The sequence below is a fragment of the Pan paniscus genome, chromosome X, assembly GCF_029289425.2.
Source record: "Pan paniscus chromosome X, NHGRI_mPanPan1-v2.0_pri, whole genome shotgun sequence".
Taxonomy (NCBI): domain Eukaryota; kingdom Metazoa; phylum Chordata; class Mammalia; order Primates; family Hominidae; genus Pan; species Pan paniscus.
Window position 1 is genome coordinate 64,506,632 of NC_073272.2, and position 22,951 is coordinate 64,529,582.

Here is a 22,951-nt window from a genome sequence, read left to right on the forward strand (position 1 = left end):
ACCGATAGGTAAATGTGTGTTCAACAGAGACACAGTAAGAAATGACGTAAGTGAGAAATGAATTTCACCTCATGACACAATACACACATACACATATTTAAAACTAAACAAAACCTTCTCCAAATATACCTACTACTTCATATGCAATGTATGTTGATAATTTCCTTTTTATTTTAAAAAAGGTTGTTTAAAAATGCTACTAGTGACCAACTAAATTCTTTTTATGAGCTAATAATGGGACGCAGCCTGTATTTTTCAAAAAGATTGTCATACACAATGAAAAGTTAGTGAAGATGTTTGAGAAATAAAATAACAACCATGCTTTAGGAAGGTAGTTCTCAAAGGAATGTGGATGACATTGCAGACAGAGGAGAGACTGTAGACAGGGAAGTAATTCTTCAGATGGAAATGGATACTGCATTACAAATATCCATGCCGAGTCATAATGAAGGCCTGAAATGGAGCAGTGAACTGGGAGGTGGAGAGTGGGGCAGGTATTGGGTAAGATATTCAGGATAGAAATAGAATTTACTAAGTGATTGCAGGTGAGTCATTAAAGAGAAAGGGGAGTCAACATTGACTTTCAGATTGCCATCTGAGGTAACTGTGCAGAGAATGGTGGTATTAAACCAAAGGTTTAAGGGGAGGAGCTTGATTGCTGTAGGAAGAGACGTAGATATAAAGCTGAGATTTATCTGTGAAACTTCCAGGCGGACAAGCCCAGTAGGCTGTCATATGTATGGGCTAAAGCATGAATGTGGGTGGGGTATAGAGGTTGGAGATTTGGAGGATAATATTTGAAGCCATGGAAGTACAGGAATTTACTCAAAAGAGTGTGTAGAAAGAAAAAAAGAAAAGAAGGACCCAGTCGAGAAACATTCATTTAAGAGTATCTACTTAACTCAACATCTCCTTCCAAAATGGTTTTTCTTTTTTTCAAGTGAGGAAAGCTCTTTGTGTATGGATATGTGTACATCGGGGTGTGAGTGTACGCAATACACATGAATGGATGGCATGTGCATTTTAAGGAAATATTGTTATGTACTTGGGGAGCTGGTGTAGGGCTCTGGTCCATTTAATGGTGCCTGTACTCACTGTCTCTGTTTTATTACTGCTATCCTCCCTTTCTCTCTTTTCTATCTCCCTTCTTTTGTTCCATTCTTGTCTCTCTTCTTCCACTTATCTACATGCTCCTTCATCACCATTTAAAAGTCCAAGGAAAACATGGGCAAAATAGATTAGTGTAGGATTTGGAGGCTGAGGTTGGGAACATAATGTGGGAGTGTGATTGGGATTGGGAGGAAAGACAGGGGTAGGCGTGTGTTCAGAGTTAGAAGCAGAAAATGGTCTGTGGTGGGAGAATCCGCTTCTGATGTTTCTCCCACTGCAAATTCTGCCATTGGTGTGAGTGCTGAGTATGAATGCATATATTTCTGGGCTCGTGTCTTGATGTGTGTAAGGCTCTTAGCTTGACTTCAATAGGTCATTAGATGATGCTGCTGTCATCATTCCTGCTTCTGTCCAGCAAACATTATTTCTTTAACAGAAATATGCTGCTATGCTTATACTTCAGGAGATTTAGGATTATAGCAGTTGAAGAACTGTGAATAATGGTTAATCAGATAATCAGCATTTGTAAGGGCAGTTAATAACATTGAAATGCGCATGCCATGTGAATAGGAGGATATATTATTTTTTCTTTCCTAGCTGTGTAACCATGGGAAAGTTGCCTAATCTGTCTGATCCTCAATGTCCTTATCCGTAAAGTGGGGGTAATAATTCCTATCCCAGATTTCCTTTGGGAAGACTAAAGAGTAAATGAGCCAGGAGCTTTTAAATTAAAAGGTGCTTGACAAATGTTAGTTCCTTTCTTCAGTTTCTTTGACCCTTTGCTCCTTCCTTATTTCTATCTCTCATACATGTTTATCTGTCCATATGTGAACATCAAGTATATATTTATAGTACTTTCTCCATTTTAAATTCTTAAACCAAGTGGCTTAACCTTTGTATATTACTGTAAAATTGTCAAAAGCAGTTTAATTTAAGTCACTTTTGGAACACACACATTTGGAATTGTTATGTCTTCTTGGTAGATTGACTATTTTTCATTATGTAATATCCATCTCTAGGAATTTTCTTTGCTCTGAAGTCTGTTTTATTTGATATTAAGATGGCGATTCCTGCTTTATTTTGATTAATGTTTGCAAAGTATTTAGACTATTTGTTGTGAACATAATTATTGATACATGAAGGCTAAGTCTGCTTTTTTATTTTTTTTTCTGTTCATTCTCCATAATTTTAGTTTCTCCATTTTCTTTGCCCTGCCTGCCTGTGGGTGACTGGAGCATTTTTTAAAAATTCATATTGATTTATTTATAATGTTTTGAGTACATTTCTTTGTATAGCATTTTCAGTGTTTTCTCTCAGTAATATATTATGTATACATAATTTATTTAATAGTCTTCTGACATTACCACTTTACATGCTTGAATGAAGTGTAGAAGCATGTCCTCCCCTTTACATCTCTTTACATTTACAATCCCCTTTACATTCCCCAGTTTACAATATAAATGTGTTAAATATTTCCTCTACATATGCTGAGACCACACTAGATAACAGTATAAATTTAGCTTCAATTATCAAAATACAAGAAATTTCAAGAGGAAAGAGAAAGTCTACTGCATTAACCATGTTTTTGCTTACTGTTTATTGTTTCTTTTCTGTTTTCAGAGCTTACTATCATCTTTTTTTAGGGTATATCTAAATTTCCTTAGTATTTCTTCATTGGAGAATGTCTTGATTACGCATTCAATACTGAAGGATATTATTATTGGACATAGATTTATGGGTTGTCACTTCTTTTCCTTCAGCACTTACAAAATGCTAGGGCATCGTCAGTTTCTGATGATAAATCTGTCATTCTAATATTTTTTTTTCCTTTGTAGCTTTTGTTTCTCTTCAGCTGTTTTGAAGAAGTTTCCTTTTTCTTTCATTTTCAGAAGGTTGATTACAATGTGTTTTGGAGTGTGTTTCTTTGTGTCAATTATGTTGGTGTTTGCTCCTCTTCTTGAATCTAAATGTTTGTGTCTTTTGCACAATTTGGGAAGATTTTAGTCATTATTTTTCCCAATACTTTTCCAATCCTGCCTTCTTTCTCCTGGGAATTTGTTGGCATAAATGTTAAAGCTTTTGTTATAGTGCCACAGTGATTTCTATTGTTTTATATTTGTAAGCTATTTTTTCCCTCTCTCTTCTCCACCTTACTGTTGAACCTATCCATTGAGTTTTTTGGGGTTTTTATGTTACTGTATTTTTCAGTTCTAAAAATGTCACTTTGTTCTTCTTTATGTTTTATATTTCTTTGTTGAGACTTTCTATTCATTTTCTGAGATTTTCTACATTATCATTTGTTTCAAGTGTATTGTAACTGCTCACTGAAATGTTTTTAGGACAGGTGCTTTAAGATCCTTATCAGATAATTCTAACATGGGTGTTATCTCAGTATTGGCATCTGTTTATTTTCTCTTCTCATTCAAGTGGATATCTTAGTATGGAAAGTGATTTTTGATTAGAAGTTGGATACTCTGGATCTTATTTAAATCTTTTGTTTTAGCAGTCCTCTACCACTCTCTTGGATGGAAGAGGGACAGTAGAAGTCCAGTTTCTCCACTGTCTCTTGACATCCAGATTGGGGAAGGGCTGTTTGTTACTGCTGTTTAGAGGTGAAAGTTTGGCCTTCTCTCTGGGCCTATGCTGATTCCATCCTAGCTGGTTGAGGTAGAAACTCCTAGTTACCACTGGTAAGGGTAGAAGTCATGGTTCTCCATATGGTCTTCACTGGGAGAGGTCTATTTTCACTGGGGATTAAAGTCCTTGCTCACAACTGGTCCTTCTCTGGGCATGGGGTGGTGGTTCCTTTGAAGCTTGGTGAGAGTGGAAGTCTAGGCTCTCCATTTGCAAGCCTAAGCTTCTGACTAGCTGCATCGTTATGACAGCTGGCATTCTACTGTACTAAGGTGTCTCACTTTCTAGCTAGCTTCTGATGCTTTTGCCAAAAAAAAAAAAAAAAAAAAAAATTGCAACATATTCCCTTCTCCTTTCCAGACTTTACCTGGGACATAGTGGGAAAAGGAATACCTTTGCAGGCAGACCAACAAAATGTGGCAATTTCAAGCTGCGTGGCTGTGGGAAAATCACTCAAATTCTCTGGGCCTCTATTTCCTCAGCTGTAAAGGAGGAGTAGGAAGCTCACAGGACTCTTGCTGAATGAGCAAAAGTAGGTCAAAGGGCCTGGCACACAGGGGCGGGAAGGGACTCAATAAATGATAGTTCCCTTCCTTTACCTCTCCTGTAGAAAGAGAGATGCAACCCCTCAAGAAGAAGAAGAAACCAAGGTGTTTTACCTACCACCACTAATCACCATGTGTAGGTCTCATCCAGCACTCTAAGGGTTAAATCTCATGATCAAAGTCTTATTTCTTAAAGAAACACACTTGACATCTTCCACCTTGGGTTCTCAGAAAACACTCCAGAGAGAGAGCTTGACCCAGGCCACTCTCAGAGTGAGAGCAAAAGCCAAAGCAGGGGCTCACGCTGAGAAGGCGAGGTGAAGAAAGACCTTGGGCCAGCCCACACAGCCCGCCTGGCGCTATTGTGTTCTGAGCAAGGACAATATCATCGCTTTGCCAAAAGCTGCTCCAGGAGCAACCGGGTAGCGGACTCCACTTCGGCAACTCCCACTTTGCCAGCCCGCCTGTCACCTCCAGCTCCTCAGAGCAGCTGTCGCGATCCCACCATCAGCGCAGCGACCGCGTCCCCAGTCCCCATTGCTCCCATCCCCCTCCCAAGCGCGGGATAGGAAGGAAGAAAGTGGCGAGTGAGTGAAAGGAAAACGAGCGCGCGCCATTCTCCCAGCTCCGCCCGCTGAGATTCCTCTGCAACCCCCACTTGGCAGCCCCTGGCAGCAGCCACCAGCCCCGATGCGCTAGACTTGGCTCTCAAAAGCCTTTCCCGAACTCCAGGTTCTGAAGTTGAACAAGAGACTGGAAAAAAATCCCGACTCCTAAAGAGCAAGGAGCCAAAGACACCTTGGGGCACACAAGTACTTTTAAAAAACGTGTCCATGAATGCAGAGCCCTGACCTCCACCTCGAGAAGAATAAAACTGTCTTGGTACCAAACCCGTGTTTCTTCATCTTTGCTTTCTCAGCCACATCTGGCAAGAGGTCTCTCTCTCTCTCAACTCTCCTTAGTGCCCCTCCCATCCTCACCTCTCCGGCAAGTCTGTGGTGAATGGGCCCCTTTCCAGCTCCTCTAGACAAACAGCCCAACAATAGATAATTAGCCCTCTCCCGCAACGAAGGGTTGGAGAGGGGCGGGGAGGGGGACAACGTGCCACTTACCTGATCTCTTTAATGCTTTCCAATTTGCACATGATTTCTTGCTCATCTGCCATACTTTTCACTGTCAATTTCACGTCCCGAGAGATGTACAAATACACCAGCCAAGGGATACAATAGACACAATGTAGCCACCTCCTCCGGGCTTGGGGCTATGAGCCTGTGCGGTAGGGGCTTGGAGAGGCCTGGGAGCTGTAGTCCGGAGCTTCAGGGCCAGCCAGGAAGCCCGGGGGCCTGTAGGACTACAACTCCCAGAAGGCCAAGCGAGACATGCCTGTTTCCCTTCCTGCAGCCGCACTTTAAATCAATTTGTTATAGATAATTATGTCAAAGGTTGTGAAGAGTGCAAAGGAATGGGGATATTCGTCTGGCCCGTGTGTGGGAAAATGGGGAAAAAAAAATTCCTGAAGGCAATTGGAGAGATGAGAGACATACCCATTCGCTCCCTTCGGGGGCCCTCGCACCTACCCACCCGCAAAAGATTAGCGGTAGTCGCTAATTACGCCTTGGGGATGGAAAGAAACCCTGCAGGGAAAGTAGCTTTGGAGACGTTGAATGTGCTAGCTGCTGCCTGGGGACCAGTAACTTTAGCATTCAATTTAGGGTGGGGCGGGGGTGGGGAAGAGGAGGATGGGAGGAGGGAGATGCTGCAAAAGCTGGGGGAAAGGAGAGTGGGTAAGTACTTCCAGCTACTTACCCATTCAACAAACAATTACTTAAGCTCGGACTTTGCCAGTCAATGGAAGAAGTACTGTAGGAGTCACCGGGCAAGGCAGATAAATAAAAGCAAATCCTTGCCTTTGAGGAACAGAAGAGGCTGAAAATTTACCTATTAATTACAGTACAGTGTGGTGTCAAAATACAGGAATAGATAAGGTGTAACCTGTGCAGAGAAGATGTAAATAGGTCTCAAGAGTGACTAAGAATTTGTCAGACCATAGAGGAGAATGGGCTCTCCAGGTGAGGATACAACAGAGAGAGAAAGGAAAGGATGAGTGGTTCAGAGTGCCTGAAATATAGGGTTCTTATATGAGGTGTAGAGGTGGAAAAAAGAAATGGGAGATGTAGTATTTAGAAAAGGCAGGTAGGAACCAGACTATGAAATACGTTAAATGTCAGACTAAAGGGTTTGGACTTAATCCTGTAGGCAGACATTTATCTAATAAACTTTTAAATTAATTAATTTATTTATTTATGAGACAGTCTCACTCTGTCGCCCAAGCTGGCGTGTAGTGGCACAGATCTCGGCCCACTGCAACCTCCTTCTCCTGGGTTCAAGCAATTCTACTGCCTCAGCCTCCCGAGTAACTGGGATTACAGGCGCCCACCCACCATGCCCGGCTAATTTTTGTATTTCTTAGTAGAGATGGAGTTTCATCATGTTGGCCAGACTGGTCTTGAACTCCTGAGCTCAAGCAATCCACCCGCCTCAGCCTCCCAAAAGTGCTGGGATTACAGGCATGAGCCACTGCGCCTAGCCCTAATAAACATTTTTTAAGTGCTTATTCTGCACCAAGTAATGTTTAATTATTTTATGTTTCAAAGCACGGTAGTGATAAGGATGGAGGAATATTTTAGAGAGGGACTCTGGAAGCAAAGTGGAGAATGATTAGAGGACATGAGACCAGGTAAGAGGCAGTTACTCAGCGTGCACAAACAGGCCTAGAGAGCTGGACGTTGGGCAAAAGGAAGATGGTGACTCACTCCCAACTAAAAGTGAGTCAGAACTCTCTCTGAGTTTGTGCTTTCTTTTATTGAGCTTCAGTTTCCTCATCTGAAAAATGTACCTAGTGAGCCCACCTCAGAGGCTTGTTGGGAGGCCTCTATGAGATCATTCCCATGATCATGCTGAATACAGGGCTTGGTATTTTGTAGGAGCTTGAGAAGTTTGTGGAACATGAATCTCGTGTCATTCTGGATGTCCACAGTGATTTTAAGCATTCTCCAGGGAAGAAATTAAAGCCCTTCTCTTCTTTGGATCCAAGATGTAATAACTTTCTTAACCATAAAATTCTCCCTGGTGTCTACATTTTCCTATTGTCTTGAAGGTTGCTATCTTGTACAGCCACTAGTTGGTATTTAAAGAACATTGAGTTGGTTAGTCACAAAGCCTGTGGATCCAGAGCCAAGAACTGGCCCCAGCTCTGTCCCGTAAGGGGAGGAGGTAAGCAACAAGCCTGTGTTAAGTGCCTGGCATGTACTGGCTACTGTGCTGAGTCTGATATGTACAATCTATCATTTCATCCTCACAACCACTATGAAGGGGGCAAGTAGATTCATCATCCCCTTTTAGAAGGAAGAAAACTGACTCAGATAGGGAAAGTTGTTTTGCCAAGTCCACACAATAAGTTATAAAGCTAGAGCCTGCGCCCAGTTTGGACCAAGTTACTTGCAGATTAATGAAGAGAGTGTGTCTGGCAAAAAAAAAAAATATATAGCAACCAAAACTACAATGGGGTCCCGAGTGTATGTATCTATGTCAAACATAAAGTGGTTTATAATTCATTAATGCTGGCTTGGGGAGAAGCGGAGGGTTTGTATGGGATGTGTGGGAAGCAATTTATGAACAGCCTTTGAGATTTTAAATTTAATATCTCTCTCTTTTTCCATTGTCCCCTTCACCTTAAGAATCCTTACCACTGACTATGTTCACACATCTGGTAAAAGTCTGGATGTGGGTATGTATCTGTTTCAATTAAATATGTTAATGGGTTTAGAGTCTGATTTGGTAATAATTTGGGAACTATCTTGTCTTTCAAGCCTCACCGAAATCCTAGTTTACAGATAAGGAAACTGAGACCAAGAGAGGCAAAGGACTTGTCCGACATCACCCTACTTGGCTGAAACAGAACCAAGACTCCTGCCTGACTCAAGGGCCTGTGCTCTTCCTATGGCCCCATGCGGCCTGTATCAAGCTGCTGCTGCTACCATGGGGCCTGAATGCCTCTGTTACTTTTCAGCCAGAAGGTGCACTCCAATATAGGGTGTCTGCAGAGGGCCAAGCATGTCCCATGCTTCCAACTATGGACATTTAAGGGAGATAGCAGTTAATCTAAGAGAAGAGGCCATGGGAAAACCTGGAGCTTGGAAGAAGGTTTGTGCTATTTGTAACAATTAAAATGTCCAAATACAGAAAGAGTAATCTGCCTCTTAGCTTCTGCTGGTTTGCTTTTGGCTCCTTGACCTCCTTGAGAACAGATGTCTCACCTGTTCCTTGCTGAATTTTAAGAATCCAGGCTAGCAGTGAGAGGAAGGAAAATGTTGTAGAGAAACAGTGGGGAAGAGAAGGAAACTATAGCCTTCTGCCCCTTCTTCTGAAGCAGCACTTAAAACAGTATCTGCAAGCCAAGGTGGTGGCTTTTCCATAGTAAGTGTTCAGTAGCTCTCAATTGATCAGAGGTTTGCAATGGCTGAAACAATATTTAAGATATGGGCTAGCAGTGAGTTCTAATGCATGATTTTATTAGAAGAACTGATTGATTTGAGGGGTTAGAAATAAAAAAAAATCTTAGTTTTATCAGGGCCAACATTATTCTTATTGCTAAGAAACAGGCAAGTCAGGCAGGGTATGTTGGGGTTAATACCATTAAAATGCAAGAAATTAGCAAAAGGGAAGCCAGTCAGTCTCGATTATACTTTCAGGGAATAGATCAAGACTTTAAAAATGGAGGCCAGAATATTGAATTCACAGATATTTCTTTGTACTTCAACAGTGAACTAAACTAAGAGGAGGCAGAGATGCAACAACAGTCTTGGTTCCAAATTGCCTTTCAAAAAGTAGTGCAAATTACTTATTAAATTTCTCATTATATTTCTTAATCAGCATTTCTAAGAGAAAAGTGAGCCAAAAGTTTTCAGCCCAAAAATGTTTATTGTGCACCTATGATATGTCAGGAACCATCGAGGTTTCAGTGAAGATTTCATAGCAGATACGACAGACATGGGCCCTGCCCTTACCAAGCTTACCATTTAGTGAGAGAGACCAGCTATTACAAAGATCATGCATACATATATAGCTATACCTAGCAATCAGGGCTTGAAATAAGTCTAGGTTCTGTAAGCAAGACACACACACATAAGGGGAGAACCAATTTAGTCCTGAGAAGTGAGCAAGGAGTCAGGGAAAAGCTTCCTGAACAAAACTAGGCAGGATGAGAGAGGAAGGGAGGGAAACAGCAGGAGGTATCGAGGATTAATTCATGCAAACAGCCAACAAATATTTACTGAACACTTACTACATGCCAGGCACTCTCCTAGGTTCCAGGGATATATAGTGCTTTGCATGTATTAAGTTAGTTTAATCCTTGCAAAAACTTCACAGGAAGTATATATTATTATCATCCTTATTTTACAGAAGAGGAAGTTGAGGCACAGAGATGTTAAGTAACTTGCCCAGAGTAACACAGCTAGTAAGTGGCAGAACTGAGATTCAAATTTAGAGAGTCTGCCTCCAGAAGCCATGCTCCCACCTACTATGTTCTATTAGTTACCCAAGATCCCAGTTCTTAGGAAGTTTACATTCTAGTAGGAGGAGCCAGACAATAATGACAGAAAAGAAAAAAAAAATAAACATAATAATATTAGGGGGAGATAAGCCCATAAGACACTAATTGAGGATAATAGGACAGAATGGTGGCAGGAGGGGGAATGTTTTAGTTAGGATGGTCAGGGAAGGCTCCTGTTCAGAGATGACATTGTAGTGGAGACATAAGGAGTTGGGCATACAATGATCTGGAGGAAGAGTGCTCCAGGCAGAACAAATAGCCGGTGCAATGGTCCTGAGTCAGAAAATGCTTAGCCTATGAAAAAAAAAGTAGGTAGGGCTCTGGCTGATTAAGGGGAGCAGAAGTAGACTGAGGAGACAGTTTATGTCATTGAACTGTTATTCTAAAAACAGGGTCTTGTAAACCATGGTGATGAGTCTGGGTTTTATTCTAATTACAAAAGGCAGACATTGAGGGTTTTAAGCAGGGGAGCAACATGATCTAGTTTTTAAACATCACTGACTGCTGTGAGAACAGATTTTATTGGGGCAAAAGTGGAAGTAGGAAAACCAGTGGGAAAACTATTACAGTTGTCCAGGAAAGAAATTATAGTGGCTTGAATTACAGTAGTAATAGTAGATATGAAGAAAAATGGGCTGATTGGGAACATATTATTGGGCACAGAACTGATATGATTAGCTCATGGATAGGACGGAGAGGTACGGAGGGCGAGATAAGGCATCTAAAATGACTCCTGGATTTTTGGCTTCAGTAATAAGGTCAGTGCCATTCACTGAAACAGGAAAGACTGGAAGAGAACCGTACGATGTTAGAGCTGGAAGGCACTCACATGTGATATATGGAAAAACTGAAGAACAGAAATGGTAATTGACCTCCTTAGGTTAGGGAGTTAGGAGCTGAGATAGGTAATCTCATTCTTCACACTCTCTCAGAAAATTTTCATGTTCTCCATCACTTCAGCCCTTTAGCTGGGGTGTTGAGGGGTGTGTTTGAAGCCTTAACTTTGAAGATTCCCCTAGGAGATGGGACTTGTGGGTGATTAGCCAGAATTTGTATCTGCTTACATAGACAGTGCTAGGTATTCTCAGGCAATGTTTCAGCTGAAATTCTTGCTGTTTTTGATGGCTTTATGTCATTGAAATTTCACTCCTCTATTCTTTCTCACCTACCCAATGTCACTGACCTAGATCCCCCAAATGCAAATTTCAGGGAACAAAGATCTGGCAGTGGAAGTAGGGGAGCCCCATTTTTCCCCTCTGCAAGTCCGAAAAACCCTAGTGTAAAAAATCCTATTATAAAAGCAGTCTAGTGTACATCTACTGCATTTTCTTAGTAAACTTTCATCCACACCCTCCCCTCTTCTTCAATTCTCACCTCTTTGAGAGTGACCAAAACTGACTGTCTAGCTCCAATGACCTTCCGTTTCTAACAGCCTCCTTTATATCACCAGAACTAAGTATGGGATTGAGTTTCCAAAAGGGCTGAGTCTTACCAGGTTCCCTGCACATCTTTCCCAGGCTGGGGTACTTTAGAACTACTTATAGGGCCCTTGTCCCCCTCATAGAGCTGTTTAATGATTAAATGAAAAGAGATAAGTTATGAGAAAGCACCTAGCACATTGGTTGAATTATAATAGGCATTGATTACAGGTCAATATCCCTCATCCTTCTCACCACTTGCCCTAATTCTTAGAGTCATTTTGAGAACCCAAATTTGGGGATAATTCAGTGAATAGAAACAGGAGAGAAGCATGAAAAAACTATAAATAAGTTGTCTTGATTTAGGCTTGAGAAGACAATGACAGAGGCTTCATTTAGAAATCTCAAAATGGACAGGGCAGCATTTGATGTGAAGGTTGTAGCCATTATTTCCCCTAAGTTTGGGGCAAAATGGCTTCAATTATAGTAGAAGCGTTAGAGGGATGATAACTTATAAAGCCACAATGACAAATAAGCAACCACAAGGAAAAGATGGACAGATTCAACTGTATAAAAATGTACAATGAAAAATGACACTCATAAAATAAAAATGAAACAGACTGGGAAAGTAAAAATAACACATAAATCTTAGTATACCCCACCCAGGGGTTGGTTGCATTGTAAACAATAGACCAAACCTTATGCCTATGAATGAAACATCTGGTATCTGCAAGTAAACAGATTGGGAGAGGAGTGGGAAGGCAGATGTCCTCTCCTGGGCCTTCAAAATCCCCTTGCATATATCACGTATAATTGCCCAGCTTGACTTCCCAGATAGCCCTTCCTTTCCTAGCACAGGTGGCAGTATGCATAGTGGTGAGGCACCCAGACTCTTCAGTCAGGCTGCCTGAGCTCACCTCTGGTCTCTACTATTTTTAGCTATCTGACTCAAGGGCAAATAACTTCCCCTCTATGGGTTTTGGTCTTCTCGTATGGAAAATGGAAATGATAGTAATTGTAACTAACTCTTAGGGTTGTAATTAAATTAACATATGGAACTGGCTAAAACAGCATAATAAATACTGTAGAAGTGTCTGCTATTATTATTAAGATGGATATTCTTCAATAAACTTTCTTGTTACCTCCTTGTTTTCCATCATTGGCAGCCTAGCTCCCCTACCAGACAGGTTCCTATTATCCTCTAAATCACAAGACTTGAAAACGATTGTGCTTATCTACTTGGGAATGAAAATACCAAACAAATGCATCATAGATGTGGCCAATCTGTCATAAAATTGAGGATATAACAAATTTATACATCTGACATTATTTAAAAATACGAAAATCATGTTCCCAGTCCTATAAAATGACCGTAAATTTACTATATACACTGATTACATGATCTACTCTTCCAATTAATAAGATAAATCATATATAGTGTATGTTAGCACATAAAAATGTATCTCAACTTATATCATAAACTAGATCAAAAAATAACCTGTAGCTCTACGGAATAGTATTCAAACATTTAACTTAAAAAAGTTTTGCCTTCTAAAAATTTAGATAAGCTTTTTGGGGAATAATTTGAATGATTTTGGGTTTCTTGAGGGAAAAAGAGTAATTGAAGAAACAAAGGAATTCAAGGAATGTCTTCTTGACCCAACATTTCACTTCAACACGTTTATTAGTAACCTCCTTGTTTTCTTTGTTGAAATTTTAGATTTGGGGGTACATGTGCTTGTTTGTTACATGGATATTATATGCATAATGGTGGGGGTTGAGCTTCTAGCATACCCATCACCAAAATATTGGACATTGTACCCAGCAGGCAGTTTTTCAACCTGCACCTCCCTCCCATCCTCCATGGTTTTTGAGTCTCCAGAGTCAATTTTCTCCACCTTTATGTCCATGTATACCCTTTGTTTAGTTTCCACTTATAAGTGAGAACACGTGATATTCTATTTTCTGCTCCTGTGTTAGTTCACTTAGGATAATGTAATCACCCAAGGGGTTCATCTTGCTCACTTCCCAGAAAAGCCAATGCATTGAGAACAGAAGGTTTTCACAATAGAAAAAGAGTTCGATAAATGCAAAGCCAGCTAAACAAGAGGACAGGAGTTTATTATTATTTGAATCAGCCTCCGTAAAAATTTAGAGGCTAGGGATTTTTAAGAACAGTTTGATGGGCAGAGGACTAGGGAATGGGGAATGCTGTTTGGTTGCATTAAGGATGAATTCATAGGGAGTCAAAGCTTGTTTTCTTGCACTGAGTCAGTTCCTGGGAGTTGGGGCACAAGACCAGATGAGCCAGTTTACTTCTCTGGGTGGCCCAGCTGGTCCATCAGAATGCAGGGTCTGAAAAATACCTCAGACACCAATCTTAGGTTTTACAACAGTGATGTTATCTATAGGAGCAACTGGGGAGGCTAGCAATCTTGTGACCACTGGCTGCATGAATCCTGAGCCATTATTTCTTATCTTGTGGCTACTTTGTTAGTTTTACAAAACAGGCCTGATCCCCAAGCAAGAAGGGGATTTGTTTTGGGAAGGGGCTGTTAGCATCTTTGTTTGTTAAACTACAAACTAAATTCCTCCCATAATTACCTTGGCATATGCACAGGCATGAGCAAGGGCAACTTGGAGGTTAGAAGCAAGATGGAGTTGGCAGTTAGGTCAGATTTCTTTCACTATTAGAGTTTTCATATGTCAGATTTTCCTCACTGTCACAATGTTCACAAAGCTGGTTTCAATAATGGCCTCCAACTCCATCCATGTTGCTGCAAAGAACATGATTTTGTTCTTTTATGGCTACATAGTATTCCATGGTGTATATATACCACATTTTCTTTATCCAATCAACTGTTGGTAGACACTTCGGTTGGTTCCATGACTTTGCTGTTGTAAATAGTGCTGCAATAAACATATGAGTACAGGGGTCTTTTTTGTTATAATGACTTCTTTTCCTTTGGATAGATACCCAATAGTGGGATTGCTGGGTTGAATGGTAGTTCTGTTTTTAGTTCTTTGAGATATATCCATACTGTTTTCCATAGAGGTTGAACTAATTTACATTCTCATCAACAGTGTATGACCGTTCCCTTTTTTCCAACATCTGTTGTTTTTTGACTTTTTATTAAAAGCCATCTTGACTGGTATAAGATAGTATCTCAGAGTAGTTTTAATTTGCATTTCTCCGATTATTTCTGATGTTGAAAATTTCTTCATATGCTTGTTTGCTGTTTATATGTCTTCTTTTGAGAAGACATGTCCTTTGCCTGCTGTCCTAGGGGCTGGAGATCCAGAGAAATAAGAATAGTTCCTGCTTTGGGGATGCTCATAGCTTATTTGGAGATGGGCCCGTAAATAAGCAATGACAGTACAATGTGCGCTGTGTTATAATGGAGGAGTGAATAGTAAACTCTGGGATAATGTAAGAGGGATTAAGAAACTCTACCAGGGAGAATCTGAAAGGGTTTCCCAGACAGGTGTTTTCAGAACTAGATCTGTTGCAGGCACCGTTAGAAACCTTGAATCAATTTTCCTATGGCAAGCAGAGGCATGCTGGTTGCTAGAGCCCACACTCCTCTAAGCCATCACATTTTGAGTAAAGGCTCACTAAACATTTCTCCTCTTGACCCTCTTACTTCCTCAGCTTATTTAACCCTATAAATGTTAGTGGGCATCAAAGCTGGAAAGGCTTCTCAGAAGACAGCTATATCCATGGTTTTTAAACTGGGTTTGGCAGAACTCTAAGATTTTAGAGTGAAGGGAAGCCACCCCTACTCCTTTTTTAACTAGAACTTAATTGGTATTATTTTCATATTTGGGGATTTTGTGGAAGATATTTTTCAATACAGTGATCTGTTGCTTAAAAAATATTTGAAAAACAGTGATTTATTCCAATTTGTCCTCATTTTAAAGACAGAAAAACAGGATAAAAGTAAGCAAGGCTTGGCCAAAGATCAAAGAAATGCAACAAGAAAAAAAGTGCTATTAAGACAAACATGCTTATCCTTTACTTGTCAAAGACAGCTTTTTGGTCTATTAGTCCTCCAGTCCCAAGCTAGATGCTCTGCCTTCCATGTTTCAAGATGTGGCCTGGTATAGCTTTATTAGCAGTGGCAAGCCAGGTCAAACTAAAAGGGGCCAGAATCTAAGGCCAGGCATTCCCCCCATCTCTCTGCTACTACATGCTGACATTGGAGTTAGTTAGTGAGGAGGGAAGACTCAGGCTCCAGGTATAAAGCTGGACTACGGTATATTAAGTGGCAAGCCATAGTTCAGGAAGCCAGTGGAGTATGACGTAAATTAGTAGGGGCATCCCAAGAGGTAGGAGATGCAGAACAAGGAGGGCTCCAAGGCAGTCCATGTTTTGAAGGTCCCAGTGGGCAGTTGGCTCCAAGATGGTGTGTCCATGGAAACAGGGGTTCCAGCTACCAGACTTCAGGTAGTCTCTAAGGTGGAAGCAATGGAGGAAGGTAGACAGATTGTCCAGTGAGAGAAAAGCCGGTCTTCATTTTAGAGGACCTGGTGACCTGGACAGCAAATTGGGGCATAAAGAACAAGGCAGGAGCCTAATGATAAAGACTGGGACAAAATGTCAATTATCTCCAAATTGACATACAAGTTTAATGGAAACTGATATCAAAATCCAGAAATATTTTCCGTAGACACAGACAAGATAATTCTTTTTTTTTTTTTTTTTTTTTTTTTTTTTAATGAGACGGAGTCTCACTCTGTCGCCCAGGCTGCAGTGCAGTGGTGCGATCTAGGCAAACTGCAAGCTCTGCCTCCCGGGTTCACGCCATTCTCTTGCCTCAGCCTCCCGAGTAGCTGGGACTACAGGCGCCCGCCACCAAGCCCGGCTAATTTTTTTGTATTTTTAGTAGAGACAGGGTTTCACTGTGTTAGCCAGGATGGTCTCGATCTCCTGACCTCGTGATCCGCCCGTCTCAGCTTCCCAAAGTGCTGGGATTACAGGTGTGAGCTGCTGCGCCTGGCCGACACAGACAAGATAGTTCTAAAATTTATATAGAAAGGCAAGGGAACTGAAATAGCTAAAAACAATTTTGAAAGAGAATAAAGTAGAATAAATCATTCTACCTGATGTCAACATTTATTAGATAGCTACAGTAATCAAGGCTGTGTAGTATTGGTGGTGGAAAAGACATGGATCAATGGAATAGAATACAGGACCCAGACATAGACTCACACATATATGCCAAACTGGTTTGCTGGGGTTTTTTTTTTTTTTTTCCCACAAAGATGAAAGGATGATCTTTTCAACAAATGATGGTGGAGAAAGTGAGTATCTGTTAGGAAAAAAAAATTTTACTCAAAAGACCTCATATCTTATGCAAAAATTAACTCAGAATGGATGATGGATTTAAATGTAAAATGTAAACCTATAAAACTTTTAGAAAAAAAAAGGAGAAAACCTTTTGGATCTAGGACTAAGCAAAGGATTTTTTTTTTTGGACTCATCTCAAAATTATCACCTCTGAATTCTTTTTTTTATTATTATTATACTTTAAGTTTTAGGGTACATGTGCACAACCTGCAGGTTTGTTACATATGTATACGTGCGCCATGTTGGTATGCTGCACCCATTAACTCGTCATTTAACATTAGGTATATCTCCTAATACTATCCCTCCCCCCTCCCCCCACCCCACAACAGGCCCCGGGGTGTGATGTTCCCCTTCCTGTGTCCATGTGTTCTCATTGTTCAACTCCCACCTATGAGTGAGAACATGCAGTGTTTGGTTTTCTGTCCTTGCGATAGTTTGCTCAGAATGATGGTCTCCAGCTTCATCCATGTCCCTACAAAGGACATGAACTCATCCTTTTTTATGGCTGCATAGTATTCCATGGTGCATATGTGCCACGTTTTCTTAATCCACTCTATCATTGTTGGACATTTGGGTTGGTTCCAAGTCTTTGCTATTGTGAATAGTGCTGCAATAAACATACGTGTGCATGTGTCTTTATAGCAGCATGATTTATAATCCTTTGGGTATATACCCAGTAATGTGATGGCTGGGTCAAATGGTATTTCTAGTTCTAGAACCCTGAGGAATCACCACACTGACTTCCACAATGGTTGAACTAGTTTACATTCCCACCAACAGTGTAAAAGTGTTCCTATTTCTCCACATCTTTTCCAGCACCTGTTGTTTCCTGACTTTTTAATGATAGCCATTCTAACTGGAGTGAGATGGTATCTCATTGTGGTTTTGATTTGCATTTCTCTGATGGCCAGTGATGATGAGCAATTTTTCATGTGTCTTTTGGCTGCATAAATGTCTTCTTTTGAGAAGTGTCTGTTCATATCCTTCGCCCACTTTTTGATGGGTTTTTTTTTCTTGTAAATTTGAGTTCATTGTAGATTCTGGATATTAGCCCTTGAGTAGATTGCAAAAATTTTCTCCCATTCTGTAGGTTGCCTGTTCACTCTCATGGTAGTTTCTTTTGCTGTGCAGAAGCTCTTTAGTTTAACTAGATCCCATCTGTCAATTTTGGCTTTTGTTGCCATTGCTTTTGGTGTTTTAGACATGAAGTCCTTGCCCATGCCTATGTCCTGAATGGTATTGCCTAGGTTTTCTTCTAGGGTTTTTATGGTTTTAGGTCTAACATTTAAGTCTTCAATCCATCTTGAATTAATTTTTGTATAAGGTGTAAGGAAGGGATCCAGTTTCAGCTTTCTATATATGGCTAGCCAGTTTTCCCAGCACCATTTATTAAATAAGGAATCCTTTCCTCGTTTATTGTTTTTGTCAGGTTTGTCAAAGATCAGATAGTTGTAGATATGCGGCATTATTTCTGAGGGCTCTGTTCTGTTCCATTGGTCTATATCTCTGTTTTGGTACCAGTACCATGCTCTTTTGGTTACTGTAGGCTTGTAGTATAGTTTGAAGTCAGGTAGCATGATGCCTCCAGCTTTGTTCTTTTGGCTTAGGATTGACTTGGCAATGCGGGCTCTTTTTTGGTTCCATATGAACTTTAAAGTAGTTTTTTCCAATTCTGTGAAGAAAGTCATTGGTAGCTTGATGGGGATGGCAATGAATCTATAAATTACCTTGGGCAGTATGGCCATTTTCACGATATTGATTCTTGCTATCCATGAGCATGGAATGTTCTTCCATTTGTTTGTATCCTCTTTTATTTCATTGAGCAGTGGTTTGTAGTTCTCCTTGAGGAGGTTCTTCGCATCCCTTGTAAGTTGGATTCCTAGGTATTTTATTCTCTTTGAAGCAGTTGTGAATGGGAGTTAATTTGACACCAAAAGCATAATCCATAAAAGGAAAAGCTGATAAAATGGACTTTATCAAAATTGAAATTTTTTTCTATGTGAAAGAAGATGAAAAGACAAGGTATACACTAGGAGAAAATATTTGAAAACTACATATTCAACAAAAGACTAGCATCTAAAATATATTAGTAACCCTCAAAGTTCAACAGTAAAAACTTAATACAATTTAAACAATTGTCAAAAGATATGAAGAAACATTTCACTGAAGAGGTTATACAGATGGTAACTACATGAAAATTTCTTCAACGTCATTAGCCATTTGGGAAATGCAAATTAAGACCACAATGCAATATCGCTATAACCTATCAGAAAGACTAAAATAAAAAAATGGTGACAATACCAAATGCTGGCAAAGATACAGAGAAACGGAGTCACTAATACGTTGCAGGTGAGCATGCACAATGGTACAACCATTATGGACAATGGTTTGTCAGTTTTGTATTTTTAAAAAAGAAACATGCAACTACCACATGACCTAGTAATTGCAATCCTGGACATTTACCCCAGAAAAAAGTGAAAATTTATGTTTACAACAAACCTATACATATTTATAGTAGTTTTATTTATAATAGCCCCAAACTGAAAACAACCCATATGTTCTTCAGCAGGTGAATGTTTAAACAAATTGGTATATCCATACCATGGAGTACTCCTCAACAATAAAGAAAACTATTGATACATCTGTGGGTGAATCTCCAGAGAATTATGCTGAGTAAAAAAATGTCAATCCCTAAAGGGATATGATTCTATTCATGTAACATTCTGGGAATGACAAAATCATAGAAATGGGAAACAGATTTGTGGTTACCAGAGGTTACAGAGGGAATGGTAGTGGGAGGGAAGTAGGTGTGGCTATAAAAGGGCAATATGAGGGTTCCTTGTGGTGGTGAAAATGTTCTGTATCTTGATTATATTAATGTCAATATCTTCTCTGTGGTATTGTACTATAGTTCTGCAAGGGGTTACTATTGGGGAAAACAGAGTACAATTTACATGAGATCTATCTGTATCATTTTTCTGCAACTGCATGTGAATCTATAATAAAAATAACAAGTTACCTAAGAAAAAATATTGTTTATCTTGATTACTGAGATTTTCAGCATTCCCTTAAAATTATGCTCAAGTCAACTACCTCCACTCACCTCACTCTAGCTTCAGCCCTGTTCCTTCTCTTTCTGTATCTCCAGGGCCTAGTGTAGACCCAGCCCTCAGTGAATTGATGCTGTACAGATGGGGAGTGAACGGCTTCCCCTCAGATGAATTATTCTCAGTCATACTATGCTCACAGAGAGAAACAATATGCCTTCTCTCCTCCTCCCCAACTTCTTTCTTTCCACTCTGGTGTTAATGATCAACTTTCAACATTTTTGAGGCTGTCTGATTTCAGTTTGGGAGCCCAAATATATCAGCAATCTTCTACCTTTTTCAGAGGCACATAGGGGCAAAGACTACACTGAAAGGATCCTAGACCAGGCATTGAAAATCCTAGTATTCAATGTAGGCTTAATAACTCATTGGATGTGGGACCTTGGACAAGGCACTTTACTTCTTGGAGCCTCGGTTTCCCATCTGCAAAAATGGGAAAATAATAATGCCTTCCTGTGAAGAAAGTATCATTACCTGGAAAATTCAGTGTAGCTGAAAGATCTGAATATTCATTTTAAATCTCCCTATCTCTGTGAAATGAAGATAAAAGAGGGAAGGTATGGGAAGATGTGATGGTGATTGTATAAGAGTTTATTTAGGCATTGTGGTGTTACATTGTCACACTTATCTCCACTAGACCTTGAAGATCATCCCAGTGGTCAATACTGGTTAAGCATAGGACTTATCAGTGGTTGAAAGGCTCAAATTTATTTCTATTTTTTAAGAACCCTGACATATTACAAAGTGGAGGGGTGCAGTGGTGCGAGCCTGTAAATCCAACTACTCGGGAGGCTGAGGCAGGAGGAGTGTTTGAACCTAGAAGTTCAAGACCAGGCTGAGAAACATAGCGTGACCCTGTCTCAAAATGAAACAAACAAAACTATTCTCACAGCTTGCCAGGAGTGAAAGAAAAAAAGTAGAAACATTGGCAGTTCCTTAACAAGTTAAACATAGAATTACCCATATGACTCATTAATTCTACTCCTAGGTATATACCCAAGAGAAATAAAAACATATATCCACAGAAAAACTTGTATGTGAATGTTCATAGCAGCATTAACCTTAAGAGCCCAAAAAGTAGAAATGAACCCAAATACCCATCAATTGATGAGTGGATAAATAAGGTGTGGTCCGTCTTTACAATGAAACATTATTCATCCATAAAACAAATGAAGTATTGATCACATGCTAAAGCAAATGAACCTTGAAAATATGATGTTAAGTAAAAGTCAGACACAAAGGACTATATGTTTATGATTCCATTCATGTGAAATATACAGTATAGGCAAGTACATAGAGACAGAGAGTAAATTAATGGTTGCCAGGGGCTGCAGGGAGGAAAAAATGGGGAGTGACTTCTTAATGGGTATGAGGTATGAAAATGTTCAAGAATTAGATAGTCATGATGGTTCCAAAACACTGAAAATGTACTAAATTATACACTTAAAACATAACTGTATATTTTTATTGGTGAAATTTACAGTGAGTTATATCTTCATAAAAATGTCAAACCACCATGCCTTATTTCAGTGACAATATAAATGCTTCAGTCTCAACTTAAGACCTTTCATAAATGAGACATTCAGAGCAAATGAGCATTCTTGTTCACCTTCCCTGCCTGACTCCAATCTCCGACAGGCTCAGATTGAACATCCCTCAATCTATGTCAGCTACACGTCTGCTAAGATTGTAGCTGAATCCACTAATGCCCACATCCAGGCTCAAATATGCTCCAGTTTATAAGCTCATCAGCAAGAGTTATAATAACCTCTGCCCACTGCCTTGTGGGGTTCAGAATTTATGCACATTCTCAAACTTGGGTTTGGGTGATCCCTCACAATAGCTGAATTCCCCAAGCTTCCTTTATCCCAAGCATACCAAGAATTCAGTTATCCCAGGGACCAAAACTAGTCATGTTGGTACGTCATTCCCTAACTCTGACTTGCCTGCTCTGCCTCATGGTGTGCCCAGTCTTCAGGGCTAGATTTCTGCTTTTGTCCCATCTTCTGTGCTGATGGTTTACTGTGGTTGATACCGCCAAGTTCCATTCCCTCTTTTCCTCCCACACATACCAAGCACTATCAAGGCTCATCATTCTCCATCCTGCTTTTACCGTCTGCTAACACCCTTACTTAAGACAGATCTAATCCTTGCACCTCCTGGATGCAGACTGTGTCCTGGAGCAGAATCTTCCCAAATCCCAGGTCCTACTTGCTTGGTGATTCCTGAGTATTTCACAGGAATCTGGATCATTGGCTGCCTGACACACCTACTAGAAAGCTAAACTTAGTGATGTCACATCAGGTATTGGACCCTGGTCCTGGGCCCCTTAACTGTGCTCTCATTAGCCAACTTCTGCAAGCAAGGCTGTTGCATCCTCCACCATAGAGTTGCAAGATTTAGCAACTATACAAGATGCCCAGTTAAATTTGAATTTCAGATAAACAACAAATACTTTTTTTGTACAAGTATGTGTCGTGCAACATTTCAGACATATTAGGTTTTTTTGTTTATATAAAGTTCAAATTTAACGGTCATCTTGTATTTTATTTGACAACATTCCCCCAGTGGAGATGGCATCAGTTTAGCCACCTCTTCCCTTCAAGCTCCCTGTCTTGGTGTTATCACCCTGCCATTCGTGTGTTGTCTGATTTATTGATTTTAGATCTTAATCTCAGGTTTCCTAGTTGCTATGACCTGAGTCTTTGTGTCCTCCTAAAAAAATTATGTTAAAATCCTAACACCCAAGATGATGGTATTAGTAGCTGGGTCCTTTCTGAGGTGATTAGGTCAGTGTTCTTATAAAAGAGGCCAGAGAGAGGTTCATTTCGCCTCTGCCATGTAAAGTTACAGTGAGAAGACAGTCATCTATGAGGAAGCAGGCTCTCACTAGACATGGAATCTGCTAGTGCCTCGATCTTGGATTTCTCAGCCTCCAGAACCACAATAAGCAAATTTCTGTTGTTAATGAGGCACCCAGCTAATGGTACTTTGTTATAACAGTGCAAATGGAATAAGACTCTACTTATTGCTAAGGGTCTTCCTCTACCCTACTCCCCAAGAGCACCCCCTCCTCTTCATTTTAAACCTGCCAACTCTTTATTTCAGAATAATAAGAAGAAATGTTTGAGCACTTATGTGCAAACACTCTGCTTGGTGCTTTACCTGCAGTC

General features: G+C 40.2%; 1 protein-coding gene across 4 annotated transcripts in view; it reads right to left on the reverse strand.

The window, feature by feature from the left end:
* Window positions 1-22,951, reverse strand: part of ZC4H2 (zinc finger C4H2-type containing) — a 118,327-nt gene that overhangs the window by 54,502 nt on the left and 40,874 nt on the right. Inside the window, exon 1 of one of the 4 annotated variants that reach the window (XM_003816920.5) lies at window positions 5,402-5,570. The exons of 2 other annotated variants lie outside the window; for them this stretch is intronic. In XM_003816920.5, the coding sequence (XP_003816968.1) occupies window positions 5,402-5,454 (53 nt within the window). In that variant the 5' untranslated portion in view covers window positions 5,455-5,570. Of the gene's footprint in view, window positions 1-5,401; window positions 5,571-22,951 lie in introns of those variants that run through there. One more of the 4 variants, XM_008970022.4, reaches the window with a different exon arrangement.